A 19,500-nucleotide genomic window follows, 5' to 3' on the forward strand; every position below is an offset into this window, starting at 1 on the left:
TTAGCACTGGAGTGATACAATTAGAAATGTGATTTGAAGTCATTTTCTCAGCCTCAGTTCCTCTGTAACTGCCTCTCCAGGGCAGTGTGACTGTACCTCTAAATGCTCTGAGCTCCTCAGACTCATTCAGAGTTCAAAATGAGCATTTCCGAGCACACCTTTACTTGATGTTGATTTTTAAAAAACAACACAACTCATCAAATAAAAGTTGTGCGTATGTGCTTTATTGAAGGTCTACTTCAGGAAGGGAAAAGTCCTCCATGATGCTGGCTTTTTAGGTGACGCCTTACAACTATTCCTGCAGTGCTTAGCCCTTGATGAAGACTTTGCACCTGCAAAGCTGGAAGTGGAAAAGGTAATTGGTTCACCAACTTTAATAGTTTAAGGCAGGGCTAAGACACAGTTCTTTTGAAAAACCCTAATTAGAAAACTGGGATAAGAACATAAGGAATCTGTAAGTCAAATTTAGTAGCAGTTGGACAGGTGGTTTTCAGGTTCATATACGTAGTGAATTGGGTTCTTACTGAAATCAGAATATTTCATTCACAGATATTTAAATGCATTCGTTTTACTTAGTTAAATTTAGATGTTCCCTAATAGTCTGTTTAATCCGAGCCAGACGAGTTATCCTTAATTAAACATTGTTGTCATGATGTTTCTGCTCAGGAATTTTTATTGGCCTGCCTTTTGCCTTTCATTTCAGGTCTAAACTTTGCTTACTCTCCACGGGTGCCAGTAGTATTGCCCTAGTCAAATTGTTTTCCTGATTTTTCTCGGCAGTCCATATTCCACTTTGAAAGTTTGTTCTGTACTGTGTTAGTAGGTGTTAATTAAAAGAAAAAGGGAAGGGGTTCTCTGATCACATGATTTTAGGAAACATTGGGTTAAACCAAGTTAAAGAGGCTTCTTCAAAACTCAGAGGTTTCCCTATACTAGCATGACAGTGGCATTCAGCTGTTGTCAGACTTATTCACAGAGCATTTGGAAAGACTAGAGTCATTGAAAATTTGGGGGGGAAATCAACCTTAATACAATTGCAATGCCTAGTCATGATTCTTTTCTCAAAACATGCTACGTTATTTAATCCCTTTGCTGTGTTTCTTAGAGAATGGCTTTTTGTCAGAATCTTGGGTGCATAGTAAACAGAAAGATTCCTGGGCCCCACCACACACCTTTGGAGTTAGAGTCTCTGCTACTGGGACATAGTTTAAGAAGCACCTCGGCAGAGTCTTATGTTTACTGTTGTGTGTTTTCTGACAAATCTATATTTGTTAGCCTTTCCTCCTGGTGAGATTGCAGTAAGGGCTTATAATTTGTATTTTCCACACTATTAGATATCCTTATATATCTGTAAATATTTCTTTGTTGGTTAATAAGGTCAGGTGAATGCAAAATAACAGATGCTTTGAAATATTTGTTTTTCCCCAATAAGCTTCTTGTAAAATTGTGTTATAATTTACATATATTGAAATGCATGGATTTTATAGTTCCATGAGTTTTGAGAAGTTACAAACTCATGTAACCGCACCCCAATCAAAATCTAGATATCTTCATCACCCTTGAAAATCACTTTGTCTTCTTTCCAGTAGATTCCCAGAGGCAATGACTGTTCAGATTTCTATCACCATAAGAGTAGTTTTGCCTGTTCTAGAACTTCATATACACAGAATCATAGTACTCTTTTGTGTCTGACTTTTTTCCCTCCAACATAGTATTTTTGAACTACATCCAGTAATTTAACAGTTTTTATTGTTCACCAGGTATTCCATTGTATGAACATACCACAATTTGTGGTGTTCACAGTTAATAGTGGTTTTCATTTGGGTTATTTCCAGTCACTGCTATGAACATTCTTGTACCAGTCATTTTGTGGACATATTTTACATCTCGTTGGTAACCAACTAGAAGTGGAGTGGCTGGGTTCTAGAGTAGTTGTGTGTTTACTACGTGTTTTTAAATCAAGGGAAATGTGAAATATACAGATTTTTAAATGTTTATTAAATGGAGTATTGCTTGAGCACCTACCAGATATGCACACTTTTATTTACATTGTATATATTTCCTCTTATTTACATTGTAATGATCATAAAAAATTCTGATTTTTGTGTATTTGAGAGCTAATACAGCTAAAAATGATCAAACCTCTAAATTTAGACTTTAAGAAATGCTCTACTGAACATATAGATACAGCTTATTTGACAAACAAAAAAATTTGAATCCCTCTCATTTCCTTGAGCCTGGTTCTTCCCCTGTCTTGACCTCCTCTGCTTCTTTGAGAGTTTTGCATGTATTCCTGATAGAAGTGCCCGGGTATTTTCATCCTGCAGCTGTAACTCCCAGCTGTTACGGGGCAGCTGCTGTTCAGTGCTCCCAGCCAAAAGCTGGCATGGTGACTGCCCAAGCAGGTTAGTTCAGCAAGAAGGTAAATTCAGTGTAAATAGATGGAATTTTAGAGTTCTGTAGTTCACATAAACACTCCAAGCCCAGCCTTAAAATATACATCAGGGTGAACTGTGAACTTTTTGACAGGACAGGATTTGCTGATCTTCAGAGGTAAATACTTTCTATGTAAGAGCTCCTCTTTTTACAGTCCTTACATTAAAAAGTCAGCCTTCAGCTATCCAGTTGAACCACACCCATGTCTTCCTTTTGAGCCATTTCTTTGAGATGATTCTTTCCCCATTGAGGCACACTTTGGTTTTGCAAGACTTTAAAAATATTTGGCAGTTCTGCTTATTACTTAATCTATTCTTCTGCTGCTCATTAAAAAATTATGTCCGCTACAAATTTTCTCAAAATTCTTAAATATTAGGTAACTTTATATTAAATTATCCTTAACCAAATATTTTATATTTTCATTACTTTTTAATATTTCTCTTACAGATTTTATTTGATTTATTATCACCTGAAAACTTAAAAGAAGGCCTGAAGGACTCTTCCTGGAGTTCATTGCCGTGTACTAAGAACAAACCTTTTGGTTTTCCGTCGGTAATGGAAGAGTCTCACTCTGCCAGTGAGCTCAGCCCAGAGCAGGTAAAGAGTGAGAAAAGATCACCATGGGTTTAGTGTATCCGCTTCTTTACAAGTTAAGATCTTCGCTTCCCTCCTTTCAGTACTAGAATCTGTTTAGGTACTTTTAAGCTACTTAATGTTGTCTTAGTACATTTTTTGTCTATAAACGTTTATTTCACACTAAAAACTTTAATGTGAAAAGACTTGTTCATTAATCACAGTTTTGGTCACCCGAATGTTAGAAATGTTTTAGTCTCTTGGAAAATGGGGAACATTGTATTTATTTTAGTTTCCTCAGAGTAGGAACAATTATCTATATATATAAAAGGCTAAGTGCACAACCATACATACATCCGACCAGCCGACCGTCCGGTACATAGGACGTGCACTGGCAACTTAAAAATAAACATTGACTTGTGAATGTCTGATACATATAAAGCTCTTGCTGGCACCAATTGCACGCGTGTGTTTCAATCTGTCATTGTTGATCATGAATTTGGTTGACACTTTTATTATAGAGAAAGGGCGAATAGCAATATTAAAATATTTCTTCTAATTAATTTCCTTTCAATGTACACGAATCCGTGCACCAGACCACTAGTATTAGCATAACTGCTTACGCCTCATTATAATACAGGTTAGCTGGATGTCTAGGGTTATATAAGTAGTGCCAAAAATAATTTGCTTGTCAGGGTTTTAGAATTAAAAGTTGGTGCTATTGGCCTGGCCAGGGTGTGGCTCAGTGGTGGAACATTGACCCATGAACCAGGCAGGAGTCATGGTTTGATTCCCAGTCAGGGCACATGCCTGGGTCATGGGCTCAATTTCCAGTAGGGGGTGTGCAGAAGGCAGCTGACCAATGATTTCTCTCTCGTCATTGATGTTTTCCATCTCTCTCTCTCCCTCTTCCTCTCTCTGAAGTCAGTAAAGAAAAACATATTTTAATAAGTTGGTGCTGTTAAATGAACAGTAAAGTGGACATTATAAATTATTGAAATTTCATTTCGGTTTGATTCTTGGTGACAGCAGTAAGGATAGTGAAGAAATACAGATACTCTTGTTATTGTATTTTTGTAGAATGAAGAAATACCTGAGACCCCGGCAGAACCTGTCAAAGGAAGCTTAAACCGTGCTCAGTCAGCACAGGCTATCAATTCCACAGAAATGCCCACGAGAGAGGATTGCTTAAAACGCGTGTCCTCAGAACCTTTGCTCTCTGTTCAAGAAAAAGGTGCTCTCCTGAAAAGAAAGCTGTCTCTCTTAGAACAGGATGTGATTGTCAATGAAGATGGAAGAAATAAGCTTAAAAAGCAAGGAGGTAAACATTTCACTGCACTCATAAAAAACATTTATTTATTTAGAATAACCTTTAAACTTTCCCACCAAAATAACCCTGTCGTTTCTTTGTTTAATAGAAACGCCCAGTGAGGTCTGTACGTTTTCATTAACTTATGGTGACATCCCAGAGGAATTAATAGACGTCTCAGATTTTGAGTGTTCTCTTTGCATGAGGTATGTAAAATTTTTTTACAAGATGAATATTTTATATTAACATAAATAAAATACAGGGTAGATAAAGATAACCTACTCTGTAATAATAGATAATGTAAGTGAACTAAATGTGCTAATTTTACTCCTAGCTGGACCTTTCATACTTTGGACAAATAACTTTAATATATGAACCTCTGGTTTCCTTATTTAGAAAGTGGGGTCAGTGTTTGCATAGCCTCTCTCACAGTGTTATAAGAATCAAATGACTTAAATATAAAAAGTACCTGGAAAATTGTGAAGTTCTATAAAGGTTGTACGTATTATTGTTAGAACTTAGAAATATCCATGATTTTATATTTGGGTAAGGATTCTAATTCTGTATTGTATGTGTCTGGCTCGTTAAAGAACCATTAGATAAGGATTTTCATTATGTGGAATGCTTAGAATTCTAAAAGACTGGTGGTTTGGAAAGAACATTTTCCACTTACATGAGTTGTGTGGCGTCAAAGGATCAGGGCCCGAAGAGTCAGGAGACCTGGAACTGGCCCCACGAGGCTGGTGGTAACTGGCTGTATTCCCAAGCAAGTCTCTAATCGGAGCCTAGGTTTCTTTCTTTATGAGGTGGGGGGATTAGACCAGACAGTTTCTGAAGTATCTATATATCTAATAATACTTCTAGGAAATTCAGATGTGTTTCAGAAAATAATCATACTGTAAGTAAAATTAGTTTTCCCATATTATCTGAGTATTGCCTTTGGTATTAAGCCTAATATTTCTTTAGGATTTAACTGTAATATTTATTGGATTATTCCTTTTAATGAATTTTATAGAGTATGCCTTTTATAAGCTTATTAAGAAAATAATTTCAAAGAGATAAAATAATCTATAGGAAGGCTGTTTAGTGATTATGAATGACATATTTTACATAAGTCTTGGAAATCTGGTGTGTATTTTACATTTGCTACGCATCTCAGTGTGGCCTGGCCACATTTCAGGTGGTCAGCGCCACGGGCGAGTGGTTGTATTGTCAGTGCAGCTCTGGGTGCTTGGCAGGGCACCTCTGTTGGTAGAGAACGTTTAAACAGTTCTTCAGGAACATTTTGTGTAATTGCATTAATCACTGCCCCCTTCCTCCTCTTCTACCCCATCAGACCTTCCTTCCTCCTCTAAATAGGGATTAGTGTTATGGTTCTATTAATAGTTTGTCCATTGTTTCTAATAAACAGTTTAATGTGAAAACTAATATGTACTTCATGCATTTTGGTTGATTTCAGGTTGTTTTTCGAGCCAGTAACAACCCCTTGTGGACACTCATTCTGTAAGAATTGTCTTGAGCGTTGTTTAGATCATACACCATATTGTCCCCTTTGCAAAGAAAGCTTAAAAGAGGTAAACATTTTATCTGTTTATTGGTCTCAAGTTTGGCAACATGGTTTTATTTCTGATCAGTCATAGAAACAGTGACTATGATGTTCAGAACGAATTACATTATATATGCTGAGTGACTGCAAAGGATGATGCCTCAGGACCACATGTTAGTGTTGGAGAAGGCGAGGTTAGAGAGGGCAGGGAAAGCAGAGAGGTCCTGGAGACCAAGCCCCCGGTACTTAATGTTCTTAGCAGAGAGGGTGTATGGTCAAGTACCAGGTCAGGAATTGGTTCAGTATTACTGATGACAGTATTGAGGAAACCCCCAATACAAGGCTGGATTTCTGGCCTTCTTCAGTCCCATTGACGTCTGGAACAGCTCTGTTCAGTAGACTGTGCATTGATGGAGATGCTCTATTTCTGTGCTATCCAACATGTCGCTACCAGCCACATGTGAATATTAAGCACTTGAAATGCGGTTAATGTGACGGAGGAATTGTATTTTTAACCCATGTGCATTTAAGCAGGCACATGTGACTGGTGGCCACCATGTTGGACAGGACAGCTCTAGAAGGAGGAGGCTGGGAAGGAGGGGAGGCACATCTTCCCCAGCGCTTCTTGTAGAGTCAGTGGTCAGCGCCAATAGCCTGTGTGAGGAAAGCAGCAGATCCCAGGTGGGAGGACAACACCTGCTCAGTCGTGCAAGGCAGCTGGAGACCCCCTCAGTGAGGCCAAAGCCTTGGAATTCTGCACTCCAGCTGTGCTGGTAGCATTGATCAGGGGAGAGCGATCCCGTCTCTGGTGGTCGGCAGGGTTGTTTAAAGAAAAAGTGTCTTCCGGATATGAATAAGAAAGTGATAAAACATTTTGCTATTGAACATACATAGCTATTTCCTATATACAAAATATAGCCCTGTGTAGGTATCATAATATTATATGTGCATTATGTTTGATATGTGTCTTATAGAACAAGCTGATATGTAAAAAACAAAACCACGTACAGAACGTTCACAAAGTCAAGAAACAAGATAAACTTATTCTTAAAGAATTTGTTAATTGCATGTTCAACTAAATACTGTTTTCAGGTGAAGTACTCTAAATATAAGCATATTTATATTTCCCAGAGTTTTTAGTACTCTGTAATATATTTTTATTTTATATTTTTATTGATTTTAGAGCAAGAAAGGGAGAGAGAGAGAGAAAGAGAGAAAGAAACATCGATTGGTTGCCTCCTGCATGTGCCCCGACCTGGGATTGAACCTGCAACCTAAGTATGTGCCCTGACTGGGAATTGAACCTGCCACCTCTCCATGTATGGGACAATGCTCCTACCAACTGAGCCACATTGGCCAGGGCTCTAATATATTTATTATGCTTTATTTTAGATTAATAATTAGGTATGTAGCTTTAAATTTAGATACCTCACCCTAAAAAAATGGCGTTTGAAAGAAAATAAGCATATTTAAAAATATAACTAGCATACTATTTAAAAATAACTTTATTTTGTGTCCTGACTTTGAAAATACCTTGTGTAACATAATTTGCATAAGCTAAATATATATTTTAAAGAATTAAATTGATATGCTCCATAGTTTTGCGTCTTTCCTACTTGTGATTTTATTTTGCTCATTTTTTCATTTGAATACATTTTATAGCAGTATAATAATATAATGCCTTGACATTTCCCTATTGTTGGATTTGTAAATTGCTTTGTTTTCTCTTTTTTTATGTATCATGTGTTATGTCTTTACTCTTTCCTTAGGGTAAATTATTAGCTTAAACATCTTATTTTTAAAAGACTCTTAAAACCAAGTGCCAAATTGTGTAGGTCCCTAGAAATGTACAAATTTAGATTCCTATCAGGCATGTAAGAGAGGCCATATTTTCCCAAATTTAATACATGAGTATTAAATTTTAAAACATCTTTATTAATTTTATAGAAAGATGGTAATAACATTGCCTTTATTAATGCCTATAATTTGATTAATTTTACAGTAAACTCATCAGTTATCTGTACCTACATTATCTGCTCAAGAGTACCACTCTTCAGTGGTTCTCAAAGTGTGTTCCCCTGACCAGCAGCATCCGATCACCTAGACCCCACTCCAGAGCCACTAAATCAGAAACTCTGGTGGGGCGCAGCAGTCTGCATTTTAACAAGCCCTGATTCATGCTAAGATTTGAAAACCACTACTACCCCTCTTCTAAATTCTCATATTTACTACTCTATTAAAATATATATATCTACACTAATAAAAGAGAAAGATGCAAATTGACCATACCTCTGTGATGCCCACCAGCCAATCAGGAGTGAGTATGCAAATTAACCCAACAAAGATGGCAGGTTAATTTGCATACACAGGCACTGAGCGACCGGGGGCAGGGCAGGATGCTTACATCGTCTCCATAGTGACGACACAGGCGTTCCACACTGCCCCAGCCACTCCGGGCCTGAGCGAAGGCAGAAAGGCAGCTCTGGCTGGAGCGAAGGCAGTGTCGGCAGCCAGGGAAAGGAAGGCCCATTCTTGCACGAATCTTCGTGCATAAGGCCTCTAGTGTGTATGTACATATGTATTTATTAATGATTTCAGAGAGAAAGGGAGAGGGAGAGAGAGAAACATCAATGATGAGAGAGAATCATTGATCGGCTGCCTTCTGCACACCCCATACTAGGGATTGAGCCCACAACTGGGCATGTGCCCTGACCGGAAATCGAACTGTGACTTCCTGATTCATAGGTTGACATTCAAGCACTGAGCCACGCCAGCCGGGCACTACTCTATTTTTTATTGGATAACGACAAAACCTTTATTTATGCTGGATCTACAGATTAAAGGATGACCTCTCTTTTTCTTACCTCCTCGTGGTCTCCTAAGAGTTTTTTCTCATTACTTTTATTAAATAAACTAGAGGCCCGGTGCACAAAAATTTGTACACTTGGAGGGGGGGTCCCTCAGCCAGGCCTGTGCCCACTTGCAGCCTGGGAGCCCTCGGGGGATGTCCACTTGCCAGTGGGGAGCAGGCCTAAGCTGCAGTCAGACATCTCAGCGCTGTTGAGGAGGCGGGAGAGGCTCCCACCACCACCACTGTACTGGCAGCCGTCAGCCTGGCTTATGGCTGAGCAGAGCTCCCCCTGTGGGAGCGCACTGACCACCAGGGGGCAGCTCCTGCATTGAGAGTCTGCCCCCTGGTGGTCAGTGTGTGACATAGTTACCAGTCATTCCCAGACGTTCTGCTGTTAGGGTCAGTTTGCATATTACCCTTTTACTATATAGGATAGAGGCCTGGTGCATGGATGGGGGCCGGCTGGTTTGCCCTGAAGGGTGTCCTGGATCAGGGTGGGGGTCCTGCTGGGGTGCCTGGCCAGCCTGGGTGAGGGGCTGATGGCTGTTTTCAGGCTGGTCACACCCCCTTTAGGTTGCCTGGCCAGTCTGGGTGAGGGGCTGAGGGCGTTTTCAGGCTGGCCAAGCCCTCAGGCGACGGAAGCTCCCAGCCTCTCCTTTTTTTCTTTTTCTTTTTATTCTGAGATTTATTTACCTTTAATTGAAACTTTGTTGCCTTCAGTGGAGCTCAGAGCCGGCCTTGCCGGCGAGAAGCTGGCTTCCTCCATCACTGGAGCAACCAAGCCTCCTGCTCGCTCCAGCTCCGTGGCTGCCGGCCGCCATCTTGGTTGGGTTAATTTGCATATAGTTGCTCTGATTGGCTGGGGGTGTGGCTTAAGGTGTAGCAAAGGTACAGTCAATTTGCATGTCTGTCTTTTATTAGATTAGATTTGTACTGGGCATTTGCTTTGCGCAAAGTTCTGTGCGTACACTCTGACCTGGTTCCTTCCCCTGTGCAGTGTTAAGTTCAGTTACAGAGACGTGATGTATTCCTGTCCATGTTATATAGTGTAGGGTGTGGTAACTGCCTTTTATATGGTTCTTGGGAGACAGAAAAATAATTAGAAAGACTTTATAAAAAAGGTAAAATTGGAGCCAGACCGTAAAAGATAGATGGACTTTTCACAGGCAAGAGATAGCTTCTAGCAGTTGGAACAATGACATCAAATGCATGAGGAGCGGTTTCTCAGAGTCTGAAGGCAGTGATAAAATGTCCCCTTTATACATACAGGGGGTCATCTGGGAAAAGCAACCTCTTGACAAGTGTCTGAGTATAGTAAGGTGACAGGGAAAGGAGAATCTGAAAGAAAAAATTTGCTGTCAACTCTGCTACTGAAATAGGGAACAAAGAAGGGTGTATGTGTAGTTTTTGCTTTTTAAAAAATAAGGCAAATGCACCATTTTCTTTATTCCTTACCTTATTTTTGTTTTTCAGTCAAAATGCTAGTTTCAGGTACCCATGAGCTGCCAGATGGAGATTGGCCCTCTGTGTGGGAGATGCAGGGGCAGGGCTGACAGCTGCTAAAGGATCTGTAATCAGAGCAAGACATGGTCCTTACATAGGGTGTGGCTCAAGCTGCCACCATGCAGCTTTATGCTCTTGAGCGAAGCCTCAGACAGGTGGCCTGTTTAGCATCATCCATTGTAAGGTTCCCCTCACTAATTCGGTAAATTCAGATAGACGGTATAAATATGTAATAAGGACTTGACTGTATCAGCTAAATTGTTTTGCCTGTTTTATACTGTAGGAAAAAAGAATTGGAATGTAAAATAATATTGTCTTTTAGTATCTAGCAGATAGGAGGTACTGTGTCACACAGCTGTTGGAAGAATTAATAGTGAAGTATCTGCCTGATGAGCTGTCTGAGAGAAAAAAAATATATGATGAAGAAACTGCTGAACTCTCACAGTAAGTTTCTTCTCATAAAAACACAATCAAATTACAAACTACCACCCTTGAAAATAGGAGAAGCCTTCTCATGGCAAGCTGGATCCCGCCTTTATTTCAACCCATATAGTCAAAGGCATATTTCAAACAAATATTGGTCCGCTTCCCCTGTCCTAAACAGAATTTTTTAAAAGTTCATTTGGTAACTTCCAGATGTTCTACTGGGAATTATTGATTCATTTAAGCAGCATTTTAGGTGGGGGAGGGTTTTCCTACAGTGACATCAGGCAGTGGAATCTGGAGTGGAGAGGTGGAGCTAGTAACAGTGGTTGCTGGAAATAGCAACCCTCAGGTATCAAGGCAGTGTAGGAGGAAGGCAGGAGACAAATGGCCAGCATTGGCAGGGGGTTTAGCCAATTGGAGGTTTGGAAGGTGGGGCGTTGAGTCCTGAAATTGGAAAAGGGTAGGGAGGTGACTTAGGGGCCAGATTCTCAATTAATGAAAATATTGACTTGAGGCAGAATCGAGTCAGTAACAGGAAAGTGAAAGCCCTGGGAGTAGCTTTGGGATCTGGTGGGAGAGACCATTATTCAGGACTTCATGGCCAACTGGGGCTGGGAGGCTGGTCCTAGTCTTGTTGCTCTTAACCTTTATTTCTTGTACTTTTCTTCACCTACATCTTTCCCTCTTTGACCAGTCATTGGAGTCTCTACATTTCTTTCATAGGTTTTTAATTTCTTAACTCTTTTCCTTTCATTTTCTTTTTAAAAAATTCTGTCTCTTTAAAAAAAAAGAAATATATATATATATATATATATATATATATATATATATATATATATATATATATATATATTTCAGAGAGGAGGGGAGCGGAAGAGAGAGATAGAAACATCAATGATGAGAGAGTCATTGATCTGCTGCCTCCTACACATGCCCTAATGGGGATCAAGCCCGCAACCCAGGCTTGTGTCCTTGACTGGAATCAAACCTGGGACCCTTCAGTCCACAGGCCAACATTCTATTCACTGAGCCAAACCAGTTAGGGCATGGACTCTTCTTTTTTAGTATGTGCCCTCCAAATGTCTTCATTGGGCCCGTGGCTGTCAATAAGAGACTTCCGATCTTTTCTTTATGGAAATTGGTATGATTTGTCTTCTCGTGGAACTGATATTTTATTGTGTGGTTCTGTGGTAGAAAATATTCTGAAGTGCAGATTATGAAGCTTTTTGATCAGCACTGCAAGAAGCTGCCTATAAGAAAGCTGCAGATATACTTTAAAATCTTAAAACGGTGCCACACCAGACCCCCCGCAGAGCAGTGCAATGGGTGAATGACCAACAGTTGTAACGGGAGGGGAGCTGAGGTGACGGAGGGAAGCTTGAGGGCACCTGCTGCTCACTGACGAGGCTGTTGTCCTTGAGGAACAGGTCCTCCTCTGGACTTACAAGTTTTGCTAATTAATGGATCTGTTGGGTTCTTTCCAAGTTCTCAGGTTCATACAGAGAGTGTACAGTGATGGTAAAACACAGTTTTAAAAGTAGAGTAACTAGCACTTGTACATTAAACATGTTTTTATTAAATATTAATTTTTGTAACTTATGATCTTTTTGAAGAGAAATTAGAAAATATGAGTAGGGGGGAAAAAGCCATAATGGGCAACCCAAAGGGAGCTTCCTTTGGCATTTTGGCATATATCCTTTTATGTTTTAATATATATAAATACATTTTAAACATAGATGGGGTCATTTTATTCATATAATTCCATAACCTCTTTCTCATTAATATAGGCATTTAAATGTATACCATGTGATGGCTATGTCATGATTTATTTGATTATCTTCTTTTTGCTTCTAAGTTGTGGCTGCTGTACAGAGTGCTACACTGAACATGCTCAGTACTTGTGGGGAAAAGTGAGCCTGTTGGTTCAAAGGATGTGGACATTTAAAAAAGCTTTTGATGTGTATTGATTGCCACATGCTCCTTCAGCGTGGCTGTCCTGTTCCAGTCTGCCCCCCGCACTGCCAGCTTCCCCAGCCCTGTCAGAGCTGGGCGCTGCCTGCATCCTCTCATTTTCTGCAAATCTGGCAATGGAAATGTATCTTTTTAATTACCTGGAAAAATGTTTTTGAATTACCTATTTTGATAGTTTGAAAATATTTTTAATGCCTAAGAATTTTTAATGATTTGCATTTTGTCTTTTCTGGGAATTCTTTTTTTCTTACTGTTATCTAAGAGTGACTAAGAGTGTTTTACGGAGAAAAGATATTAACTCTGTCATGTTACAGATATTTTAGACAGATTTTAAATATAGAATAGAATTCTCGTCCATTACTTTTTGATTCATAAAGAAACTTAGCTCTATATGATAACATGGCAGCTCGAATGCAGGTTGACTTGCTTGACTTGTGTGCATAAGAGGATCACAAACATTGTTTTAGTGCTGACGTATCCACGTGAGTGTACTGATTCTTGTTCTTGCCAAGAATAAAAGTTACCTTATTTGGGTCTGCTTTCTTTTTTTTTTTTTTGATATGAATTTATTACTGTTGCAAGTTTTACTCATTTTGGTTATAAATTCTGACATATAATAATGACACTTTTCTCTTCTTCAGCTTGACCAAGAATGTCCCAATATTTGTTTGCACTATAGCCTACCCCACTGTGCCTTGCCCTCTTCATGTATTTGAGCCAAGATATAGATTGATGATTCGAAGAAGCATACAAACTGGAACGAAACAGTTTGGGATGTGTGTCAGTGACAAGCAGAATGGGTATGCTTTTTGTGTTCTTTTAAATATTTTTATTTACCTTGGAACTTTTCCTTGAATATTGTTGAGCACGTGCGTGCTTGTTGCTTAAACTTTGATGTTAATTAGAATTTTTCTTTTAGTTTTGCAGATTATGGTTGTATGTTACAAATTAGAAATGTACATTTCTTACCTGATGGAAGGTCTGTGGTGGATACTGTTGGAGGAAAGCGGTTTAAGGTTTTAAAAAGAGGAATGAAAGATGGATATTGCACTGCAGACATTGACTATCTGGAAGATGTTAAGGTATGACACAGTGTTGTTTTCCAGCACACCTTGGTGTACTCTGTCTTGGGCATGGTATAGGCATCCGGGCAGATAAAACAGTTCTTCCTCTCAGAGACCCTCACCAATACTTACGCAAATTAGTTTTGACTTACCTTTTTCTTATCTTGTTCTTAATCATTGTGAGTTCCCAGAGAACCTGGGAGACCAGACCTAGATACTGTTTGTTTCTCCAGGCTCAGCAGCCAGCACAACACCCAGAATGTGTGTGTGTGTGTGTGTGTGTGTGTGTGTGTGTGTGTGTATTGGCAAGGCAGGCACTTAACAGGGTTGAATGTTGACCTTTTTTAAGTGTACAGTTTAGTGGCATTAAATGTATTCTCATTGTTGTGCAAAAGTAGATGCCTTTTAAACTTGTTTTGTGTTTCATTTCGGATCTCTAAAAAATAAAAAGCATGTTTGTTTTTTTGTCTCTTTTGTGCTGTAGACTCTCCTTTTATAGCTCAGAATGTTTTTAGATTTCTTTTGTTGTTTTTCTCTTGAGTCATCCTTGAGTGTGAAAGGCTGAGTCAAGCCTGGTATTTGCTGAGATGTGTTCATGTGTATGGTCTAGAGCGCTCCCTGACAGGCAGTGAGTGGGATGGAGAGAAGTGTGCATTAAGGCAGTCAGTGTGAGGTGGGTGAGTTAATGCTCCATCTTCCACCTGCATTCATGAGACCATTCGATCGCAGGCTGCAAGGCTGAGCATTGAATTTGTGCTGCCATGATCCAGCGGTCTGCAGGGTGTCCGGAGGGATGATGGAGGTGGCCACAGCCTTGGGCCTTTACAGCAGGAGACGTTCATCACTGCTTAAATTATTCTCTACCTTTTTATATGCTAAGTGATTTTCTAAAATTTTTTGTTTGTTTTTTGACCCCGTTCTGTGGTGGAAAATCCTGTTCCGCTTTCTATCCTGTCATCTGCACCTTAGTCCCCTTCCCTGTCTTTCCTTTTATTGTAGTAGCTGAACTCCTGCTCTTTTCATTCCACTGTTTTCAAAAACCACTGATCCATAAAGACAAAGAACTCCCTCACAGTCTTACCCCTCCTCCTGATTGGGGGCTGTTAGGAGGGTCCTATAGTACTATATTATGTGAGGCAGAAATATTTGATACGTATTGTATAAGAATAATACTCTTATGATCCAGCACTGAAATAGGTAGTCCCTATTTTTCGATTTTTTTCCCATGTCTGTGGGGTTGGTGATATTAGACACAGAGGTCTTACTAACTGTTGTATTTCTAGGTGGAGAATGAAGATGAGTTAGAGAGTCTCAGGCAGCTTCATAATTTGGTCTACTCTCAAGCCTGCAGCTGGTTTCAGAATTTAAGAGACAGATTTCGAAGCCAAATTCTTCAGCACTTTGGCTCAATGCCCAGGAGGGAGGAAAACCTTCAGGTAAGATGGCTTTGATGTTGTTTACAAAAGTCTCACTTTTAAAATAAACCCAAGTGAGTAGATTTTTAAGGTTTTGCTGCTGTTGTCCTGTTTACATCGCATCTCCTTTGTCCCCGTCTTTGGAACCGTGCCTGTATTCCCTGCACAGTGGTACCCGCTGCATTTGAAGTGGGAGGGGTGTGTAGGTGTCGCTGCAATGCCCGTAGGAGTGAGGGCCAGGAAAGGTCGAACCCTTAACTGAGAAATAAGACATCCAAAATGGGACGTGGTGCCATCGGGTAAATTGTGACAACTGCACCTCGAGCCAGTCAGCCGTTGTTCTGGGGCAGTTAAGAGATGTAGTGTGTCATTTTCTGTACTTTGAAAATTTTTTTCTCACCACCTTTTATTCCCAACTTTCAGCCTGGCAATTAAATTCATTTCTGTCTCTTCATGTTTAATGCTACTCTCCTTGGAAACTGCTGTCCTTATGGTCTAGCTCAGGTACTTAGGGTTTGCTTTTAAGCTTAATCTAATTAATGTGTAGCAGGCATTCTGGGCGAGCGATCTGTGCAGTAGGCACTGTGAGAGGCAAGAAAGGAGGGTCCCCAGCCTGGGAAGTCTGAGCTTAGATGCATCAAAGCACTGACTTTTAGGCACAAGCGTTTTGAATTGCATAGAAGAAAATGTTTGTGGTCAGAAGGTGATAGATTTCATAAAGGAATGACTATAAATAAATACGAAGATGGAGAGAGAACAGATCCTGCTGTGACGCAGACTGCCTCTCAGGTCAGTGCTCAGAGGTCAGTGCAAGTCTGTCTGAATCCCAGCTGAGTCCTTCACCTGAACTCGAAATTTCAGCATTAGACCATCTTGTAATTGAGCACTTACTCTGTGTCTAGCATGTTTGTTTTATCCTGTCCACCTAAATCTGATTAAATTTAATAGAAAAGCTTTTGATAAGCACAAAATTAATAAACTTTAAGTGTTAACAAACCCAACTTGCAGAGAAATTCAGCATTGCTTTCCCGTGGCCTTTACCACCCTCCCCCATTATTATCCTATCCTCCGCCTCTGCCGTCTGTTAGTCTGTACGAGGCAGGATTCAGTGAGGAAAAGAAGAGCCCCTACGTCTGCTCCTGGAATGAAGGGTTTCTTTAGGATGTAGATCTAACGCCCAGCTTGAAGAAGATCGGGGACATCATCAGTGCTCAGAGAATCTGCCGCCACAGACCTGGGCCTGCCCCGGTGTTGCTCAGTGTCAGCTGTAGCCGCAGAGCAGGTGGTTTTCAGGAGTTCTCTGGAAGCTTCTGTAAATCTCACATCTGCCCACACTTGGCAACAATCTCCTGAGGGTAGTGGCTTCCTCTTTTCCAACTTACACATCTCACACAGGAGTGCCTCTCATTGGCCAGTCTAACCTGGAACCATATGGGGAAAGGGGTTCTGGGGAATGTAGTTTTCTGATGTCTCTGATATGCAGAAGGTGGTGGTCATGGTGCTGAGTAGAGCACAGACAATACATAAATATAGAAATCTAGTTTGAGTCTAAGAGTGCATTGATACCAACACTGATATAGCTCCTTTTGTCATTCTGAACTTTTAGGTCCAATAAGAAGCAGTTCAATTGTAGTAAAGGTGGCTTAACAATTCTTTTGTATAAGTTCCTGTTTTTTCAATAGCCAGTAGTCAGCCCTTATAACATCAGGGGGATTCTAGCTTTCCCAGGAGTCCACAATTCTTTGAAGATATTTCAGAATACCAACTAACTTTAAAAAAAGTGTTTTAGCCCTAGCGGTTTGGCTCAGTGGATAGAGTGTTGGCCTGTGGGCTGAAGGGTCCCGGGTTCAATTCTGGTCAAGGGCACAGGCCTGAGTTGCGGGCTCCATCCCCATTAGGGGGCGTGCAAGAGGCGGCCAATCAGTGATTCTCTCCCATCATTGATTTTTCAATCTCTCTCTCTTCCTTCCTCTCCGAAATCAATAAAAACATATTTTTTAAAAAAGTTTTAAATATGCATGTTAAGAAAGCATTTCTCAAGTAGGGACAGTCTTGCCCCCATGGGACATTTGGGAATATCTGGAGACAACTTTATGTCACAACTAGGGAGGTGCTGCTGACAGAGGCAGGGGTGCTGCTCAGCAGGCCATGGTGCCCAGGACGGTTCTCATAACAATCAATCATCTGGCCCCCAATGCCAGTCACCTGAGCTTGAGGAAACCCTGCTCGAAGCAGTTCCTGCAGAGGAAAGAGTGTGGGCTGTGGAATCAGGTCTGGGTTTGGATGTTGGCTCTGCCACGTGTGAGCTGAGAGAGCTTGGACAAGTTATATTGCACTTCTGAGCTCCAGTTTTCCCATTTTTTATGGGTATAGTAATAGCCTTTCTTGCATGATTGTTTAAAGAATTTGAGATGGGACTTGATAGGGAGAAATGCTCAGTCAGACTAGCTTGTTGGTGGTTTGTTACTGTTGTTATCACATGGACACTTGTTTAATTAATCCTATAAATGTTGCTTATTTTTTTAGGCGACTCCTAATGGACCTGCCTGGTGTTGGTGGCTTCTTGCAGTTCTCCCTGTGGATCCCCGATACCAGCTGTCAGTTTTGTCAATGAAGTCTTTGAAGGAACGGTTGACAAAGATACAGCATATCCTGACCTATTTTTCTAGAGACCAATCTAAGTAACTAACTGCTTGGATCTTCCTTTAAAGTTACCCTGACCTGGCTCTGTTGATGGCCAGGTTGTCTGCTGCCTTTGCACCTCCAGTGCTGGTTTGAAAAATGTATGGAAACTCTTGTGTTTGTTTTTTTTATTTCCTCAACCTCCAGAATCATGTGGTTCTGCAAATGAATACCCTCAACTAGGATTTAGACCACTACGAACTTGCACAGGAAAACACACAGCAAATGTGTGTTAAACCTCTACATTGTGATGAAGTTGCACTATGTACCGTATTCTAAAATGAAATGAGAACTTTGTATGTGTGTGGAGTGTGTGTGCGCGAGCGTGTGGGTAGTATGTGTGCATTTTCTCTGGCTTTAAGATTTTAAAAGAAAAAAAAAAAGCCATAGAGAGCAGAGCTTGCCGAGGGTCATTTACTGCCTAAGTTTACAACAGTAGCGATACGAGTTTTTGCGAATTGCATTTGCCTCCGATTTTTCTGTCTGAATGCTTCTGTTTGCACAGGTGTGTAAACTGTGGTATCGCGTATCGCTCTGCTGGAAATCCTGCTCTTGCTGAACTGTCTTGACCATTGACTATGATACTTTCCTATTTATGTAAATACGTGCACCCCGGTGGCCGACAGGGGTGCAGAACCTAGAGCCAGTTTTCAGGAACAATTGCAAACCTGACATGGTACTGTGCATCTATTCACAAAACACTCAAAACTGTGAAAATATGGTTTACATTTAATTGTACATAAAGGCAAATGGAGAACTCAATTCAGTACCAGTTAGTTTGTACCTTTTAGGGGGCTTTTCTCATTAACTGCCCATCTATGTAATTTATAGTTTGACATGATGTGTTTGTGTAAAACAATGACATAGTTCAAACCCATTAAGGACCTGAGGGAAGAGAAGGAGCTTAATGTAGAACTAAGCTTTTACAGTCTGTTTTGTTTTCTAATTCTGGTCTCGGTGCAAATGTTAGTTATGCCTTACTCATCTGACAATTAGAGCACCATGCTGTGACGTGGTTTATACTCATGCTGCCCTAGACACTTTTGTAATTATTTGTTGCAAACTTAGGACTGTCCCTATTAACTTTCTTTTATGTAAGTAATTTGTAAAAATTTCGGAAAAACTTGCTTTTGCTTATTTAATTTTGAATAAAAGCTAAATTCATAACAATTTTTTCTTAATTTTAGGTCATTGTAAAAAACAGTCAGTGGAGGAATCAAACTACGGAGTGAAGGCACCGTTGGGTTTTGCTCACTGTTTGTGCCATGAGACATTAACACGAGCTTTCAAAGTACTTTTCTTGGTCAAATTTTCACCAAACAATGCAGTGACTTAAGGAGGCTTAAGGCCCTAGAACCATCCTCTAAAGCACTATTTTTCAACCTTTTAAAAATCCACGTCCCTTTAGGATGAGGTTAAATACATATTATCCATTTGGGGCTTCTCTTGGTTAAATGGACTTGACCATTTCGGCCCCCACTTTCCCAGCTAAGATTTTCCAAACATCTTTTAATATTGAATGTTGATATAAAAAATATGCTCAGAAATGACTGCCTTGAGGACCACCCGCTGCCCCTCAATTATGCTGATTGAGAATGTTCATTAGTTCTGCAGAAAATATTGTCTAAAGAATGGGCCATTTCCCAAAAGCACCTTCTCAATAGTTTCTGAAGTGTTAGGTTACACTTCCTTGTAATAAACTATTAAATGCCGTTAAATGGTAT

General features: G+C 40.2%; 1 protein-coding gene across 1 annotated transcript in view; it reads left to right on the forward strand.

Moving 5' to 3' along the window:
- Nucleotides 1-18,946, forward strand: part of LONRF1 (LON peptidase N-terminal domain and ring finger 1) — a 29,679-nt gene extending 10,733 nt beyond the window's left edge. Inside the window, exons 3-12 of the mRNA XM_070408315.1 lie at nucleotides 233-355; nucleotides 2,884-3,033; nucleotides 4,090-4,330; nucleotides 4,428-4,524; nucleotides 5,778-5,892; nucleotides 10,541-10,662; nucleotides 13,257-13,415; nucleotides 13,535-13,697; nucleotides 14,963-15,115; nucleotides 17,621-18,946. Coding sequence (XP_070264416.1) covers nucleotides 233-355; nucleotides 2,884-3,033; nucleotides 4,090-4,330; nucleotides 4,428-4,524; nucleotides 5,778-5,892; nucleotides 10,541-10,662; nucleotides 13,257-13,415; nucleotides 13,535-13,697; nucleotides 14,963-15,115; nucleotides 17,621-17,779 — 1,482 coding nt within the window. The 3' untranslated portion in view covers nucleotides 17,780-18,946. The remainder of the gene's footprint in view (nucleotides 1-232; nucleotides 356-2,883; nucleotides 3,034-4,089; nucleotides 4,331-4,427; nucleotides 4,525-5,777; nucleotides 5,893-10,540; nucleotides 10,663-13,256; nucleotides 13,416-13,534; nucleotides 13,698-14,962; nucleotides 15,116-17,620) is intronic.
- The last annotated feature ends 554 nt before the right edge of the window (nucleotides 18,947-19,500 follow it).

The sequence above is a fragment of the Myotis yumanensis genome, unplaced genomic scaffold (genome assembly GCF_028538775.1).
Source record: "Myotis yumanensis isolate MYYU_CA2020_CCGP unplaced genomic scaffold, mMyoYum1.0.hap1 SCAF_3, whole genome shotgun sequence".
Taxonomy (NCBI): domain Eukaryota; kingdom Metazoa; phylum Chordata; class Mammalia; order Chiroptera; family Vespertilionidae; genus Myotis; species Myotis yumanensis.